Source organism: Danio rerio, chromosome 24 (genome assembly GCF_052040795.2).
Source record: "Danio rerio strain M-AB ecotype USA chromosome 24, GRCz13ab, whole genome shotgun sequence".
In the NCBI taxonomy this organism is placed as follows: domain Eukaryota; kingdom Metazoa; phylum Chordata; class Actinopteri; order Cypriniformes; family Danionidae; genus Danio; species Danio rerio.
This window is the reverse complement of record NC_141044.1, coordinates 29,139,162-29,158,539: the sequence shown is the minus strand read 5'-3', so window position 1 is coordinate 29,158,539 and position 19,378 is coordinate 29,139,162. Positions and strand designations below refer to the sequence as shown.

Here is a 19,378-nt window from a genome sequence, read left to right as displayed (position 1 = left end):
GAGCACCATATGCGCATCGATTGATGTACTCTTCAGTGTTTGGACTCTCAGTAGTGACTATTACACCACACTGAACTGAACTATTCTTCTATGTTAGGTCTGATTTAACACAATCTGACTGAAGGTTGGGGTTAGGGGTGGAGTAATGTGGAGATGACGGTAATAACCACCTTGGTTGACATCTTATTGTGTCGGTAAGTAGGTGATGCGGTTATCGTCGCACCCCTAATTATATATGAATTATATAATGCCACATGTTGCCTGTGATGGTAATAGTGTTGTAACAAGGGAAACTTGTATTTTTAATATGCAGCCTTGGTGAGCTGAATATTTTTAACATTTATTAAAAATCTTACAGACCCCAAACATACCACCAGCAGTAGTAGTGTAGATGAAATAAAAATAACCATGTATAAGACCACTGCAAAAATGACCCAGACCAAAATAACCAGTGCAAAATGGAGTGAATTCCAACACAAGTATACTACATTTAGAGCAGAGCTGTGATCACAGGCACAGTCTTGACCCATTTCACCAACTCCACTGTGCTCCTTTGAAAAGACATCAATGTCGTTATGTCTGACCTGAAGTCAGAGCCACCATCAAGGCAACAGAGGAAGCAACACTAGCATAAATATACATTAATCAGCTGATGGGACGTGTGTGGGTCAGGTGTTAATGTTGCTTCAACCTGACCAAAGACATTACTATTAAAGTACACAGTAGTCTGTTAGCACTGATATGGGAAGCAGTTTTGAACGAACAATTGTACTGTTTGCCTAAACACATGAAAAATAAAAAAGTAAAAAGTAAACATATACAGTATAACATAGTGCAATGCATATTTAAAGGGCACCTATGGTAAAAAATCTACTTTTCAAGCTGTTTGGACAGATCTGTGTGTTGGTATAGTGTATAGACCGTCACACTGGGGTGATATGAACACACCCAGTCTTTTTTTTTTTCAATTTAACTACAAAAAAAAGGGTCGGACAATTGGAGCTGTTTTCAAATCGATCGCACCATTACGTAGGCGTGCGATCCCCCCGCCCACTGAATTGATTGACAGCTGCGCGCATTAACATGTTTTGGTAGTCGCGTGTATATGTCAACAAGACCAGGCAGACATACGCAAAGCAACCGGGAATAAAAGGTCTGTTCTGTTCGCTAGGATCAGCAATCATCATCAAATGTGATTAAGAGTAAGTTTCACATGTTTAAAGTGTTTAAAACAGAATATGTGTGTAATTAATTACAGCGTTTTACTTCAGTTTTACTTTATCAGCACAGCCGCGTGTCAAAACAATTATAAAAGAAGACGCTTCAATCCCGGTTTGTGGAAGTTAAATCAGGTTTATTTTGTACATTAGCATAACAGATATCCACACAGTACTTGAGGTTAGCCTTAACTAAGCTAAGCGCGCTCTGTCTGCCTGCCTGCGTGCGTGCGTGCGTGCGTGTGTGTGTGTGTGTGTGTGTGTGTGTGTGCGTGTACGCGGGCGCGCGCGTTACTTTGTAACGATATTGTGTGTGACTCATCAATGCAACTTCACAATACTGATTAGTAAAGGTTAGTTCTTACTGTAGTATCTCACAAACGCTACGTGAGACCTTCCTTTAAGTCTGTCTGTTGTCTGACGCAGCTGAGGGAGGAGGCATGTAGAAATAGTGGGCGGGAAAGACTCGTCTTAAAGGCGCAGTACGACAAAACCACCCCCTGCTGGAAATCAGTATAAAACAGCATCTTGTAAAAGGTATATAAGAAAAATCTGATGGGTATTTTGATCTGAAACTTTATATACACATTCTAGAGACGCAAAAGACTTGTATTAAATCTGAAAAAAGGGGTAACCTAGGTGCCCTTTAATGTTTAATTTATATCTAATATAATGTAGATGTAAATAATATAAGGTATTAAACTTAATAGATACACATTTCTTTTTAATTGTAAGTGAATGCTATGTATGATGACAAAAGAAATCACCCATGCAAAAAAAAACACACATGCAAATAAAAAGCCTTTAAATTCTTTGTGCCCCCTGGGGTGATTAAGTAATTTTAAAGACACAGCACTTTCATTTTATGGCACCAGGTAAACTTTCTGACACTTTTACTGCACTCACGTACATCAAAAATAAATACATTCGAAATTGAACATGGAGGATAGTCTCCAAGTGGCATTCTCCAAAATTAAATGATGAATAGACTTGGATAGACTTATATATTTATAACCACCTCAGAGGATATTGGGGGTCGCGAGTCACTGGTATTGTTACAGTATTTTGGGGGTCACAGGCTGAAAAGTTTCGGAACCCCAGTTCTAGGTGGTTGCTAAGAACTGAAGCTCATTTTAGACACTTGAAAAACTGTGCAAATGCCAATGTGTTCTCTTCTATGTCAGGTCAGGGTGTGCATTTACGATGGCAGTACAACGTATTTGCCATTAGAGTCAACAGTGCAACACAATAGCATCATAATGCCCATAGTGAACATGAACTGCACACTGAGCTGATTTGGAAGACAAATGCAAACAATGTTTTTACATTTTGGTGCACAAAAGTGTTCTTGGAGCTTTGTGTAATTCAAGTTGAACCACTGAAGTCACATGAAATGTTTTGACAATGTTTTTGGTTCATTTTCTGGATGAAAATCTGGGGACAACAGCTGTCTATTGAGAGTTAAAGAGTTCTCAAAATTTTAATTCATTCATTCATTCATTTTCTTTTCGGCTTAGTCCCTTTATTAATCTGGGGTCGCCACAGCGGAACGAACTGCTAACTTATCCAGCATATGTTTTACTCAGCGGATGCCCTTCCAGCTGCAACCCATCTCTGAGAAACATCCATACACACTCATTCACTACGGACAATTTAGCCAACTCAATTCACCGATACTACATGTCTTTGGACTGTGGGGGAAACCGGAACACCCGGAGGAAACCCATGCAAACACAGGAGAACATGCAAACTCCACACAGAAACGCCAGCCGACTCAGCCGAGGCTCGAACCAGCGACATTCTTACAGTGAGGTGACAGCACTACCTACTGTGCAACCGTGTCGCCGTTCTCAAATTAATCAAAACTTTTTATTAAAAATCAGCAAAAAAAAAAACGAAATTTGTGTTCTGAAGATGAATGAAAGTCTCAGGGTATTGGAACCACATGAGGGTGAGTAAATAATAAAACTATTTTATTTTTTTGGATCAACTAAATATTTAATAACTAAGTTTTTGTGCATCCAGTCTTTTACTAATATCTTTGTTGAATACATGACAAGAAAAATTAAACCAATTTCAATATGAATAAGGTTATGTATACTGTACTGTCATCATTTAATCATTCATTTTCCTTTGGCTTTGTCCCTTATTTAACAGGGGTCGCCAACGGCCAATTTTGTTTACCCAATTCACCTATACCGCATGTCTTTGGACTGTGGGGGAAACTGGAGCACCCGGAGGAAACTCATGCCAACACGGGGAGAACAAGCAAACTCCACACAGAAATGCCAACTGGCCCAGCCAAGACTCGAACCAACAACCTTCTTGGTGTGGGACGAAAGTACTAACCACTGAGCCACCGTGCTTCCATTTACTGTACTGTTATATATTTGCATATAAAAAAATACAATACACTGTGTATACAAAACTAATTCAACACAAAAAAAATAATCATAGGAAATATTCTGTAGGAGTGCAACGAAACAATACAAGATTGACTCCAATTGGCAACCACAAACATACAATTAGAATCCATCTACAATGTTGAGACTGATCAAACCACATGTTTACTAAGCCTTTATAAAAAAAAAATGGGGAAGATTCTCCTAAACGCACAACCACATGTGGTTTGCCGTGTGTCCGCTACCAAAATTGTGTGAGCCATGCTGCTGATAATGTGGGTTAGATTTGGGTCATGTGAAATAACTTAGTGAAACTAACATTAGACTGACGCAAGACACAAAATGACGCACTTTTCCCAGAAGCATAAAACACGCCGTTAACATGCCATTAAATGATGCAGCGTTTAAGACACACTCTTCTGAGCACAAAGTCTATGACTACTTCCTTAAAGCAGGCACAAAACTCTCTCTTATGCTTCTCCAAAGTCAAACAAGTTAATAAATCATGAAGGTACTTTTGTGTACAAAGCGCTTGGGCCTACTGCGGATATATGAGAACATACTAGATTTCTTCCAAAGTTTCACCAATGGCTTAAAGGCATGATTTAAAAGCAAAATGCTCAGAGAGTGCAACAAAACTTGAATTATTAATCCACAAAAGTGCTTTCAGCAGATGTTTTCAGCTGTATGCGATGAATAAATCTGGAGTTATTGCACAACAGTGTACAAACCTTTCACACTAGCAAGAGTGGATCTTCTCTACGCTATAAAACCCAAAAAGTTAAGGTAACTCAAACCATTTGAGGAAACCAGTTGCTACAAACAATTTAAAGGGCACCTAGGTTACCCCTTTTTTTAGATTTAATACAAGTCTTTTGCGTCTCTAGAATGTGTATATAAAGTTTCAGATCAAAATACCCATCAGATTTTTCATTATACCTTTTACAAGATGCTGTTTTATACAGATTTCCAGCAGGGGGTGGTTTTGTCGTACTGCGCCTTTAAGACGAGTCTTTCCCGCCCACTGTTTCTACATGCCTCCTCCCTCAGCTGCGTCAGACAACAGACAGACTTAAAGGAAGGAGGTCTAACGTAGCGTTTGTGAGATACTACAGTAAGAACTAACCTTTACTAATCAGTATTGTGAAGTTGCATTGATGAGTCACACACAATATCGTTACAAAGTTAACACGCGCGCGCGCACGCACACACACACACACACACACACACACACACACACACACACACACACACACACACACACACACCGCAGATGATACACACACACGCAGACAGGCAGACAGACAGAGCGCGCTTAGCCTAGTTAAGGCTAACCTCAAGTGTGGATATCTGTTATGCTAATGTACAAAATAAACCTGATTTAACTTCCACAAACCGGGATTGAAGCGTCTTCTTTTATAATTGTTTTGACACGCGGCTGTGCTGATGAAGTAAAACTGAAGTAAAACGCTGTAATTAATTACACACATATTCTGTTTTAAACACTTTAAACATGTGAAACTTACTCTTAATCACATTTGATGATGATTGCTGATCCTAACGAACAGAACAGACCTTTTATTCCCAGTTGCTTTGCGTATGTCTGCCTTTTCTTGTTGACATATACACGCGACTACCGGAACATGTTAATGCGCGCAGCTGTCCATCAATTCGGTGGGCGGGGGAATCGCACACCTACGTAATGGTGCGATCGATTTGAAAACAGCTCCAATTGGCCGACCCTTTTTTTTGTAGTTAAATTGAAAAAAAAGGACTGGGTGTGTTCATATCACCCCAGTGTGACGGTCTATACACTACACCAACACACAGATCTATCCAAACAGCTTGAAAAGTAGATTTTTTTACCATAGGTGCCCTTTAAGTTCAAAAACTAATCCTAATGAGTACTGTGAACTCAATCCATTTGAGTAAATGAAGCAATTTGAGTACTGTAAAACCCAATAAGTTAAGGCAACTCAAACCGTTTGAGCAAACAGATTGCAACAAACCATTTGAGTTATAAAACTAATCTATACGAGTACTGTGAACTTACTCCATTTAAGTTGAAGTGATGAGGTATTTAATTAACTCATTACCTTCAACAACTGAGTTAAAAACTCTTTTCAAGTGAGTAGAATAAACGTTCAGTTAACTGTGAGCTAACTACACTCATTTTATTTAATAAAGTTGACTGTTGGGTTTTACAGTGTAGTATTACGTGAAGTGACTGAGACGTTTAGTGTGTCTGCCTCTTTAACTCTTGTATGGAGCAATCTTCTGCACAGTTAAGAAATCAATGATTACTCATGCTACAAAATGACTTCTTTTATGAGGAAAGCCTTATTATTTTTCCTTCTGACACAAAGACTTATGGCTTTTTAATGCACATTTTGCATTTCCCTCTGGTACTATGCACAAAAAAATATTACAGTACATCTATGCCATCCAAGATAACTCTCTTCTGGAATATTTTATGAAGATCTATTACACATACAAAACAAAGAGGCCCACAAAGAGAAATTCACATTTTCTATGCAGCTTTTGCAGACAAAAATGTGGCATTAATGGATTTGAACATAGTAAGATGTGTCAAATAAAGCATAAAGCACTCTTATTGGAAGATGAAATGAATAATTCAATTTGCTAAAAACCTCAAATCAATCCAAAATGTGTACAACCATTTAAGGCCCTGATTATCAAAAAAAAAAAAAAAAAAAAGTAATAAAAAGAATTAGTTTGATGTCACTTTTAAAACGAAATTAGGCCAAAAACAAATTTGGTTGGAAATTTTATTCAGGACTTGCCAAATCAAATCATCTTGAAAACACATTTTGGTGATTTTGAGACAATGAAACAATAGGTTTACCCCTAAACAAAAAACAAAAGTACACAAACCTTTACATTAAGGAACTTGTATGTTTTAAAAGCTCCATTATAGGAGGAACTCATCATACAGAGAACCAAGCTTCTCTAACCACTTCCCCATTCACTGCCAAAGGGCAATGAATGAGCATGACACAGCAGCCATGATAGTAAAGAGACCTGAGTACAGTGCAACACTTCCCAGAATCCAAAGCTCACCACATCACTCGGGAGGAATAGTGAAGGCTGAGCTTGCGGCCAAAACAGTAAGAGAGGAAACCGGGGCTTCATTAACTTGCATGCGGTATGAGGATTCACAGGGAGCCCTTGATCATTATGAAGAATTCACTAAGAGATATGTTTAATTCAAAACAGAGGCGAATAACTCCCTGCACTCTTAAAGGGATAGTTCACCCAAAAACGAATTTACTCATCTTAAACTTATTCCAAACCTGTTTGAGTTTCTTTCTTCTGTTGAACATTAATGAAGAAATACTGAAAAATGCTAGGGAAAAAAAACAGCCAATGACCTCCATAGACTTCTTACAATGGATGTCAATTGCTGTTTTTGCACAAAATTGCATTCAAAATATCTTGTTTTGAAGAAGAAGAAGAAGAAATTCATAAAAGTCAAGAACCACATAAGTGTGAGAAAATGCTGAAGAAATAAACAAGAATAAAGGTTTTCTACTGTAACTATGGGCCCATAAAGAATCTTCAATGCACAGACATTTCGATATAAACACACAGCTTTTTAAGTGTTCTTCACACCAAACTTTTCATGAAGTGTGTGTTCACACTTTGCAAGTTTGACTTGGTGAGATATTCGTCCGGAAGAGAAAAAATAAGAAAAAATTTAAGCTGCAAAAAGGCTATGATGCGCCACACTGCTAAATTCACCAAAGATTATAGATAAATAAAAACCAGGTCACTCGCATTACTATGAATGGTAAAAAGTGCAACGCTCAGTATGACCGACACAATGAAGGAAGTCCTGCTTTCAAATTAGAAAATGATCTTTACAGTCACCTGGGTCTATGAGGGAGTGATCTGTATAAATTTACTTGTTCGTTTGGTGACTACTATGTGCCTGCATTGTGTTTGACATGCAGGAAATTAGACATCACAGGACATTTCATCACATATCGTGTCCTTCTATGGAGCTGACCTTAGTTTTTTCTCTGTCCTAACTATGTTTCCAATCACATCCTTGTTATCATTGAAACAGCCGTAAAAGTGATTGGTGTCTTGCCACAGTCAAAGTTCAATATAGCTCATTATTCCACACTGTGGATATTCCGCTCATATACTAATTTATGCATGAGCCACACAGAAAAGCCAAAAACGTCAGGAAAATCCAATCAAATAACACACTGACACAGCCTGATCTCACAAGCAAATGTTACTATTTTATGTCTTGTCAGTTTAGTTGCTAATTCGTAAGAGTTTAGTCACACGAAAATGTACAATTTTTAAAAGGAGGCGTGGCACCCAACCCAACCCCACCCCTAAACCCAAAATCATACTGAATTAACTTACTAAATTGTACTAAGATTGTAGAAATTCATAGGAATTAGCCACTGAATTAAAAAGTTACGAATTGACATGAGCAGGGGTGGACTGGGACAGAATTTTTTACCCGGGAAACATTTTCGAAGACCAAAGTAAGGAGCGGGGGTAGGGATGGGGGTATGTGGGGGTGCAGGGTTGGGGCGCTCGAATATGTATGAAAAGGAGGTGGGGGGTAGGGGGGTTGGCAGAATCACTGTGGCAGGCCAGATGACCACTAGGCCCAGGAAATTTCCCGGTGCTCCCTATGGCCAGTCCACCCCTGGCCATGAGATATCATTGGCTAATAGGACATTTCTGTGTAGTATTGTGGACACATTTGCACGTTTACTGTGCTGTTATGGCAACGCTAGTAACATGATATCTTGTATAAAAATATATATCTTTATAAATCTTTTTTGACATTTTCCATCTATTGTATTTTATTAACGTCTACCCCACGCCCCAACCCTAAACCCAACCCTCGCAGTAACGTAAAAACAGTAGTTGTACAGAATATTATTTGTTTTTTTATTAAAATTACCCAATAAATTGTATTTTATTAACGCCTATCCTCATCCCAACCCTAAACCCAACAATGTTACAATGTTAAACCAAACAGTGTTACAGAAATGCTGCAATAGTGACGTGCATACCCGCAGCTTTATCCTATGTAGATTTCACAGATTCACTGTCAATACCATTTTACTGTCAATAAAATCAGTTAAAATCTTTTTTGAAATCGGTATAAGTTAATTAAAAAAATTATTTACAAACCTGATTAAATTCCTTTTTATTCTGTTGAACACAATAAAAATTATTTTGAAGAACGTCAGAAACTGGTAGCCATTGACTTCCATAGTATCTCATTTTCCTACTAAATGGCTATCGGTTTTCAGTATTCTTCAAAATATCTTCTTTTTCATTCAACGGAACAAAGAAAATAATTCTGAGTCAACTTTCATTTTTGAGTGAACTATCCCTTTAAAAACTGTTCATTGTTAGTTGGGATACCAAAAATTTTTATTTTGTGCCATCACTACAAAAACCTTTGGGGAATTTAATGTTTTAAGAACGCCACCAATAAGGATTATAAGTAATGAACTATAGTATATAGTATATATAAGTGAGTTAGGAAGGCTAGTCTGAAAATCATTATCAAAATCAATTTTAGCTTCAGCCTGGTAACAATGTTTATTAAATCACTTAATAAGCCACCAAATGTATAATAGATGTGTGTTTTTGGGGGTTTCATGGCTGATTGACCAATTCTAAATGTGTTCTAAAAGTCTTTATCGCTTTATCTACAAACAAGGAATATTTCAAACTTGTGTAACCTGCTTTCTTCTGTGAAGCCAAATCAGATATTTTAAACACAAATTCTGAAATGTTGCACTATATATGCAACAAGTACATTTTTTATTCAGTCAGTGAAATGATTTCTCTTCACCTTTTAATTTAAAGCAAAGCACGCATCATTTGTCAGATTGATTTTTGGATCATATCAGTCCAGCATGTGTCATTGATTTGTGTTTTGAAATATTTGGTATACATAGCTGGCCATTAATATTCATAATCGCTCACGTTTGTTCACCAATAAACAATACTGCAAAAAACAAAAAAAAAGAAGCTTTTCTTACTTAGATTTTTTGTCTTGCTTCTACTCCAAATATCTAAAAAATCTTAAATTAAAAAGCATATTCTACACAAGCAAAAATATTGTCATGTTTTAAGTATAATATGCCAGAATAAGGTTTGAATTGAGCTTTTCTTTAAATGACACATATTTTACCCCTTTTTCAAGATTTAAGATAAATCTTTTATGACTCCAGAATGTGTTTTCAAATTTTCAGTTCAAAACACCCATCAGATTATTTATTATACTTTTCAGAATATTTGATTTGACAGATTTTTCGGTCAAAGTGTGCCTCAATCTACGTCACAGGTACGTCAGACAAATAGCACAGAGACAGACATGAAGAATGCAGATCTTATGTAATGTTTGTGAGAAATACTACAGTTAGAACTTTACCAATGATTATTTGATGCATATTTTGATCAGCCAAACAGATATTTTAATCCCAGTTTAAGCCAAATCCTGTCTTGTTGATTTGATTATACACATTACTATGGAGACATGTTAAAAAGTGGCTGTCAATCTATTCAGTGGGTGGGGAAACCGCACTCCTACTTCACACTGCGGTGGGCCTCAAAATGTGAGAGATTTGAAGCCTATTTTAACGCCAGGAAATGTAAAAAAGAGACCTAGTGTCTCTACATCACTCCAATATGACTGTGGACACACTATACCTACACACAGTCGCCAAACAACAATAATCTGCCACTGGGGTACGTAGAACAATCTTGGTTTTCTTTTAGGAATAAGATTATTTTGATTACCCCATTGGCAGATTATTTAGCTTGTTTTAAGGAAAAACTTGCTTCATTTTGACATATTATTTATTTTTAAAAAAGACATTATGTTTCGCTTGTCCTAAAAATGCTTCTTATTTTAAGAATTTTTAGATATGTGGACTAGAAACAAAACAGTAAAAAAGCCTATTCTTTTCCTAACAAACCCTATTGTTGGTGTGCAGTGCACACGGATAGCTTTAGACTCAAAAGAATTATCTAAACGTGTTGAGCGATGTGCACCTTGATCGTGCTATTTAAATTTTTACCATGTATTTCTGTTGATCTTGTGACTTTGATAAATCTAGCTAAAGCATCAGAGACATGCGTACGACTCTCTCATGCTGATGTTTCGTCAAAGATGTCTCTCTTTTTTGAAGAGCTAATCTCGAGAGAGCGTGTTGAACAAAATCATAAGAAGACTGCACATCTGTTAGTGCTTCATTCAATAAGAAGCTCCGTAATGTAACTGATGAATGGTTGTAATCCAATGCCAATGATAGGCTCTGATCTGCTTAGTGTGACACAATCTTACATATGAGATTACAGGGATGACTCTGCAATTCATGACTAACTCATTCCATAATGGTGGGGCATTCTTTAAAAATGACTGCTGTGCCTTTTTGTCAATGCAATGTTAAACAACAGCACCAGCAAACTACTTTTTTTGAATTTGGATGCTAAAAGGAGCTTTGGCTACAGCTGCCCATATTGACCGTGATGAGGTTGTGGGTGTAAAAGGAGGCCGTCTGTTTAGTAAACAAATGCACAAATGAAATCAACTCTATTTAAAGCACATAATGTAAATTCACAGAAACAACCTAATGTAAGACATATTTGTGACATTTAGAACAAAATAGAAAAACTACATTATTTACAATATTTAGAGAGCTGAAGAGAGCAAAACAAGCCAATACAAATATTTAGCTCTGCCCACATAAATGAAGCACCACCAATGGCATATTTACGACACCTTCTCAAGCATTTAAAATTAAAAATCTGAATTATTAATAATTAAGGGCAATATTGTTTTTCAAAAAAGATGTTTAACAGAGCAATTAAATTTTCACAGTATGTCTGATAATGTTTTTTTCTTCTGGAGAAAGTCTTATTTGTTTTATTTCAGCTAGAATAAAAGCAGTTTTTTTTTTTTAATAACCCATTTAAGGTCAAAATTATTAGCCCCTTTAAGTTAAATATACATTTTTTATTGTCTACAGAACAAGCCATCTTTATACAATAACTTGCCTAATAATTAATAATAATTGCCCAGTTCACCTAATTAAGTTAAGTCTTTAAATGTCACTTTAAGCTGTATAGAAGTGTCTTGAAAAATATCTAGTCAAATATTATTTACTGTCATCATGGCAAAGATAAAATAAATCAGTTATTAGAAATGAGTTATTAAAACTATTATGTTTAGAAATGTGTTGAAAAAATCTTCTCTCAGTTAAACAGAAATTGGGGGAAATAGGGGGGCTATTAATTCAGGGGGTTTAATAATTCTGACTTCAAATGTATATGCATTTTGCAATGACATACATTGTTTCTAGGGATATAACCAAATGACTTTAATGAACTGTTTTATATTTGCCGTTTATCATAATGGGAGCCATTAAGAACAAAATATTCTTGTTAGGACACATCTTTCTTGTCAAATTTATATATTTTTCATATACTTTTTTGCTTCAAATTAAAGGGTTTGATTAAACTTTAAAATAAAACTTTAAAAAAATTCAATAGGGGGGAAAATGCATTGAAAAAGTAGTTTCAGAACCAGGACTACTGGAAAACAATAATGCACCAGGCAATTATTGTTTAAAAAAAGGACGGAAGAAGAATCTGCTGTTTTATCCAGACATACAGTGGTCAGCATGATTAAGTACACGACATTTTGAAAATGATTATTTTTATACATTTTTCAGTGAATATAAGCAATGCATTTTGGTGCATTTAAACAAAACAGATTTATTAAACAGATATATATTATTAAAATGATATTTTAGTCACCAAACATATTTAGAAATACAAAGATAATACAATTAAGTTCAAGCAAGATATTGCAAAATAAAATTACAACCTACAAAATTTCAGCTACATTTTTTTATTTTTTTGCTTCTCTTTATTTTTATTTTTTGCATTAAATATTTTTCTACAACATATAAATTTGGGTGTACTAGTTTTTGGACCATTATCATAGATTATTTTGTTAGATAAGCTTCAGATTTGGCTTCAGTACTGACTAATCTAATGTATATGCACAAATATAATATTGTGTAGAAAATAAGAATTTAAAAGTTAGATTTGTGAGGGGTGTACATATATATGCTGAGCACTGTAAGTTATGGCATTTTGATTGAAAATTATGAGGTAAAAAAAAAACTGTCACATGCATATACATATACATGAGTCTAAAAATGAGTATTCATCAAAATTAATAGGATGACATTTTAATTGAATGCTCATTATAATGCCACAAAATAGGCGTTAACATTTAGACACTAAATCAAAATAATAATACATGTTTATAGAGTGTTTTACTTCCTGGCAAATTCTGAAAAATATAAAAACATGAATTATCTAACAACAAAACTGACACTTTGCATAACTTTAGGAACAGCCAATGACAGGAAAAAAGACAACTGTCCGATGCATATATAAGCCTTTTGTTGTGTTTATGCAATATTATTATTGCTAACAGATTTCTGGCATAGGCTAATTAGCACCTATAGTTCTAAATGATCAATTTACTTCAGAATATTACAGTCTAGAAAAGAAAAATAGTGACATATACACATAAACACATGCAATAATCTGCATTGGTCAAAAGGAAACTAAAGTCTATTTGCACTGAGAACTATAAACATTATAAGGCAACCCCTAAAGACAAACAGATAAAAGGCGAAGAGAAGTTTAAGTTGCATTTTTAGGTCACGTTACAAATATATTTATATTTATAATAAAAAGTAAAAAGAGAGTTCATCAGTAACCTTATTTAAAACAATATACCAAAAGCCACGTGAAGAGAAACATAACGGACAGCCGGAGGAGAGAGAAGGAAACCTCAGAAGGGAAATGAAATTCAGCTTTTAACTCTTCGTGATCGCTGAGCAGCAGAGAAGAAAAAGGGGGAAATGCAAACGTGTCCACATCTTGAAATGATCAGATCTTTTTCTATGCAGTTTTAATAGTGCGACGGAGGCATCATGCAAGCCCTATCAATGCTTTTCAGTTTCATTAATGTTTTACATTGCACATCACTAGCTCGGCGATGTCAACATCTGGCTTCAAATCAACTGACTTTGTGCAAATCTGTTGTACTCACCCATTTATGAACTTGTTTGCGCGGCGTGTTTGTGGAGGATGTTTCAATGTATAGGAAAAGATAGAAATCCGCTACTTTGGGGAGATGCGGTCCCTAGGGTCGTAATACTGCAAATAATCACTTAAAATGAAAGAGGAACGCGGCTACTAAGCATAATTCTTAAAGGTTATCCTGCCCCTCGTTTAAAAAATAGCAAAAAAGGCAGGGGCAACAATGCAGAGGGGGAAGAGATGATGTGGATGTTGCCCCAGCCGTAAGGCGCTTCACTACAGTTTTGCCTCCGTCGCTTTACGAACTCCAGCCTGCCGTCACTGCGCTCAGTGGCGCTCATCAACCGAAAGTTCTCGCGAGAACTGGAGGGATGCGCTGTAATGACCGAGGCCTTTAAATGGGATTTCCGCTGTTGACAAGAAAATTAAATTAAAAAAAATCCTGGGGCCCTATAAATAGCAGGTAATGGGTTTTTGAAATATTCTAGTTGAAGTCCTGTGAACTGGTATTTAATTATTTGATTATTAAAGAATTTAATCATGCAGTGTAGGGCAGGCCTATTGTTTACTTTTTTTGTAACAACCCACATGAAAAATGCTCTAGTAGGTTAATTTGTCGTAAACACAATGTTTTTGAACCATACTGCAGTACAGTACTTGAATTAATCTTTTGTGCAAATATTTTAGTTTCTGTGATAAACAACAGCCTATATTTCAACAAAACATCCATTACTGTACTGTTTCCTACAATTAAGCATACATTACTACAATTCACCAATTTACTGCAATGTACTACAGTGTTTATTGCAGTTTACCATTTCATTTTCATTGATTCATTATTTCATTCATTTTCTTTTCGGCTTAGTCCCTTTATTAATCAGGGGTCGCCACAGCAGAATGAACAGCCAACTTATCCAGCATATGTTTTACGCAACGGACGCTCTTCTAGCTGCAACCCATCACTAAGAAACATCCATACACACTCATTCACTACGGACAATTTAATTCATTCATTCATTCATTTATTTATTTTTTTTCATCTTAGTCCCTTTATTAATTTAGGGTCGCCACAGCGGAATGAACTGCCAACTTATCCAGCATATGTTTTGCGCAGCAAATGCCCTTTCAGCTGCAACCCATCTCTGGGGTTCATTCACACTCATTCAGACGTACACTATGGACTATTTAGCCTACCCAATTCACCTGTACCACATGTCTTTGGGCTTGTGGAGGAGACCGGAGCACCTGGAGGAAACCCACGCAAACGCAGCCCTATATATTATATATGTATATATATATGGTGGTGGCGCCGTGGGTAGCAAAAATCACCTCACAGCAAGAATGTCGCTGGTTCGAGCCCTGGCAGGGTCAGTTGGCGTTTCTGTGTAAAGTTTACATGTTCCCCAGGTGTTTGTGTAACTGAGGCAAGCTCAGTTACACAAACAACCTCTAAAGGTGCTCTAGTGACAAACGCTAGAGGCCATGGTCTTTAGCATCCTTGGTAGAGCAACTGACTCCCATGCGGAATGTTGCCGGTTCAATACCAGATGAGAGCGGGTTGGGTGGCATAGGACTGGCGGGGTTACATTTGCGTGGGTTTCCTTTGGGTGCTCTGGTTTCACCCACAAGTCCAAAGACATGTGGTATACTGTAGGTAAATTGGGAAGGCTAAACTGTCCGTAGTGTATGTTTGTGAGTAAAAATGAATGGGTGTTTCCCAGTGATGGGTTGCAGCTGGAAGGGCATCCGCTGTTTAAAACATATGCTGGAAAATTGGTGATTCATTCCGCTGTGGTGACCCCAGATTAATAAAGGGACTAAGCCGAAAAGAAAATGAATGAATGAATAAATTATTATTATTATTATTATTATTATACACAGTATAACACACTTGAGCCTAGTATGGTTCACATTAAATGACTATAATGAATACAAATAGAATACAAATTCTGATGTAATCCATATTTGTAAGTTATGTACACATATTCCTTATCTGGTTAATGTTAAAACGTTAATGTCAAAAATAGTTTAGATATATGACATTTTCCAATAGTTTCTGGCTGCAGACTTGCACATACAAGCTCTGACATGCAATCTCAGACACATGCACTCAATAGAGCTAGTTTAAGTAGGAGAACATCTAAATTCTAGTTTGACATTTATATATGGCTTTCACAAAAGATGATCTCAGTCCACCCAATTGTTCTAGAAGATATTTTCTTTTACAAATGCGATTTACATTTTTCTTTCTCTGATGTTAAATATCATAATTATTGTTGTAAATGGGAAAAAAAATCAGGCCCAGGTGTTTCTTTCTGAAATAAAGAGGCTCAAAGCTTTAAATGAATTAGTATTCAAAATACTTATTATTATGTTTTTATCCCCCTTGGACACCGCCACCCCCCCCCCCACCCCCTTCCCCTTTTCTTTCCCTTCTCTATTTCTATTTATTTATTTATTTATTTTCATTTTTAAGAAAAAATTGTAATTAATATTTTTTTATTTTAATAGTTACCATGCCTTGCAATGTTTATTATTGTTCCCTGTTTTGTGGTGTAAAATTTTTGCAACAATAAAAAAATAAAATAGAGCTAGTGACGTCACTGTAAATGGTATGGTTAGTGGTGGGGTAAACGTATGCATTAAAAGCATTGCATGCAGTCTCAGCTTGCATCTGTACCCGGTCTGCAATTGTTCACCTTAAAACCCATCCCTAGTCTATTTAGAATGTGTTTTGTGAATAGTGATAAAGATAATGAGACTGAATGCTGAACAATTAATTACAGATATGGTTTATTAGATAGCACGTATTCATGTTTGTAAAATATCAAGCAACAAATGGGCCCTAAATAACCAATGTTTAATAGAAATTTTTTCAAATTACCATCAATTAACCTGCAGGCAAATGCACTTACAAATTCCTCATTCATGCTTGTTTCATAGCCACTGCTGCCACCTTGTGACTAGTTTAGGATACAACCGGTGGTGCTTTTTGAAGTTAATTTTAGGCCATGCCTCTTCCTTAATAAATATTTAAATAAAATAACTCTTTTTCTTGGTTTGTTATGTTATGTTTAGTTTAAGTAGGTGAACATGCATTGAACGTTACCATGTTGTTCTCTACTAGGGCTTAACTGAGTGGATCCAAACCGATCGAAACACTATTAATGGTGGGATGACTACTGATCACATAAACACACAGAGACGGAGGAATGTGCTTTAGACAGCAGAAAGTGCAGTCAACTGCTGTGCAGTAATGGGTGGAAACCAAGATAGAAAAGACGGCAAAACCACAACAGGACCGAGAGAGACTTTAGGTGAAAACATTACATCTGCCAGAGTGCTTAAGGCCTCAACATTGAATATTTGTTTGCCAGAAGAGGGTGTACACTACAAACTGATGAAGACATTACTGCACTTTGTTTGCTGTTTGTCTGGTAAAACTTCTCAATCCAACTGTGTTTAAAGCAAATTACTTACCTACAAGCTTTGGTTGGGGGAAATCATAGGAAAGCATAAGTCATGTGTTTTCTCCTCCTTATGTCCCTGATAGTAAAAAATAATTTTAAATTCCTCAGTGTAAATTTATCATGGTCTTTCATTATACACAGTCACTTTGAATTCAGAATTTCACTGTTTGTTAACATAAGAGTTACAAAAGAAATACTACTGTATAGAATCAGCATGTTCTACTGAAATTAAAAGATCAGCCCAAGACTAATAAACACAACACTTTTTTTTTTTTTAAAGCTATTATCCACTGAAGTGTTTATCAACACAAATATCTGATCAGCCAATCACCTGGCAGAAATAAAAGAATTTAATTTATAGTCAAGACCAATGTTTAGTTCAATAGTTATAAGTAACTATACTGTAATTTTAAAGTAAGGGATTACTAAATATTATTTTTAAAACACTTGCCATAAATTATGTAGATAAATTCAACAGTTTTGTATGAAGGTAAAAAGAGTAGCTGTTTTTTTACACAAATATACTTGCTGAATAACTAAACAAGGTTACATTTATCAAGACGATTGCATATGCAATATAAATGTATTTTTGTTATTCAAATATTTAGCAAAAATATGTTTAAAACTTTTTAAATAAAGAAGTTTAAATTTGTCAAATGACTGCAAATGCTTAGGAAACAGTGGGAAATTAATTTCAGTATGCCATGTATATGAAATATGTCTCTTTATATGAAGTATGTCATTACTTTGAAATGTTTGATATACATTTGTTAAGTGTTAACATTTTTCAAATAAAGCTAAAAGGCCATGCTTGACTCCAAATTAAACAATTATCTGTTTAATTTTAATTTGGTATGTTTTGAGATGCTTTTTAAGTGTTAAATGAAATAAACAGTCTTGTTACTGGTGTTACTTGTTACTTGCCCAACACTGGTCTAGGCATTCTCTGAAGTTCAAAGTAAAAGCATCAAAATGGAGAAGAAATGTCATTTCAGAATGTACTGGGATCTTCTCTACAATACTGTTTACAGGGAATAACAGGAACTGTGTGATGCTCATTTCAGTATGGGACAGTTCACTCAAAAATTTAAATTCCCTTCATTTGTCAAAAACAAAAAAAGAAAAAAAAAACTTTGAGTTTCTTTCTTCTGTCAAATAGAAGAAAGCTGTAACCTGTAACCATTGACCTCCATAGAATTTGTTTTGCCTACTCTTGAAACAAGTTTTCATCTTTCTTCAGTAGGCCTATATATTTTGTGTTGAACAGAAGAAAGAAACTAATGAATGTTTGGAACTATTTGAAGGCAAGTAAAAAGCGCATTTTGAGCCACTGAAGGTTAGAGTTCAAAGTTGTTGTTGTTGTTGTTTTTAAATAGCCTAAGTAGAAACAGAATAGGAAGTGCACCCATATCCTGCCCAGAAAAATCTAGCAACATATTTTTTTAATATAGGCTAGTTTAGTTCCTTGAACGTGCCTTGTTCATACAGTACGTTTAGCCTCCAGGCATTCAGAAGAAGAGGAAGTTAAACCGCCTCACCTGCTTTATAGAGCCAGGTGTCACTTTATAATGAAAGGATTGCGGCAGAACTATATCTTTGTCTTGAACCTCATAGAAAGAAAGAAAGAAAGAAAGAAAGAAAGAAAGAAAGAAAGAAAGAAAGAAAGAAAGAAAGAAAAAAAAGAAAGAAAGATAACATTGTTAGTGTTCTAGAGGGAAGATCTTCTCCCTGAAGAATAAAAAAAACTGTGGCAAAAACGGCCATATTATTACATTAATCAGTGTTTTTATGAAAATTTCAAAATGTTATTCTGTATTGGTTGGATGTATAGAAATATCTGTATCGCCGTATGAAAACAACAGTAAAAAAGTCAATTGAAAGCAATGTACTCGTTATGCAATAATTAACTAAATTTAGTTTTTACTTTTAAGTTTCATAATATCAGAACTCGTGTGAATATATTTTATAACGTATGTGAAAGTTTTAAGAAGACAAAACAACAAGTTGAGGCTTTAGACATTCACCTCCGCCACTCTTGAGAATGTTGAAACGTTTACAAACAATCCGTGGCCATGTGGCGCTCTGTCAACTGTGGTACTTGTAGTTTTCTGCGCCTCTACTGCAACGCTCTTATCTTGCTATACGACTACAT

At 35.7% G+C, this 19,378-nt stretch overlaps 1 protein-coding gene across 11 annotated transcripts in view; it reads right to left on the bottom strand.

Annotated features, from left to right (window-relative positions):
• The window catches only part of sh3kbp1 (SH3-domain kinase binding protein 1), a 114,800-nt gene extending 95,472 nt beyond the window's left edge, over positions 1–19,328 (bottom strand). For 3 of the 11 annotated variants that reach the window (XM_087309694.1, XM_087309697.1, XM_087309700.1), the window contains exons 1-3: positions 19,251–19,328; positions 18,765–18,833; positions 17,237–17,302 (exon numbers count right to left, since the gene is read on the bottom strand). In XM_087309694.1, coding sequence (XP_087165820.1) covers positions 17,237–17,273 — 37 coding nt within the window. In that variant the 5' untranslated portion in view covers positions 17,274–17,302; positions 18,765–18,833; positions 19,251–19,328. Of the gene's footprint in view, positions 1–13,766; positions 14,059–17,236; positions 17,303–18,764; positions 18,834–19,250 lie in introns of those variants that run through there. The other 8 variants (XM_087309695.1, XM_087309698.1, XM_087309701.1 and 5 more) reach the window with 3 other exon arrangements.
• Positions 19,329–19,378: the final 50 nt, after the last annotated feature.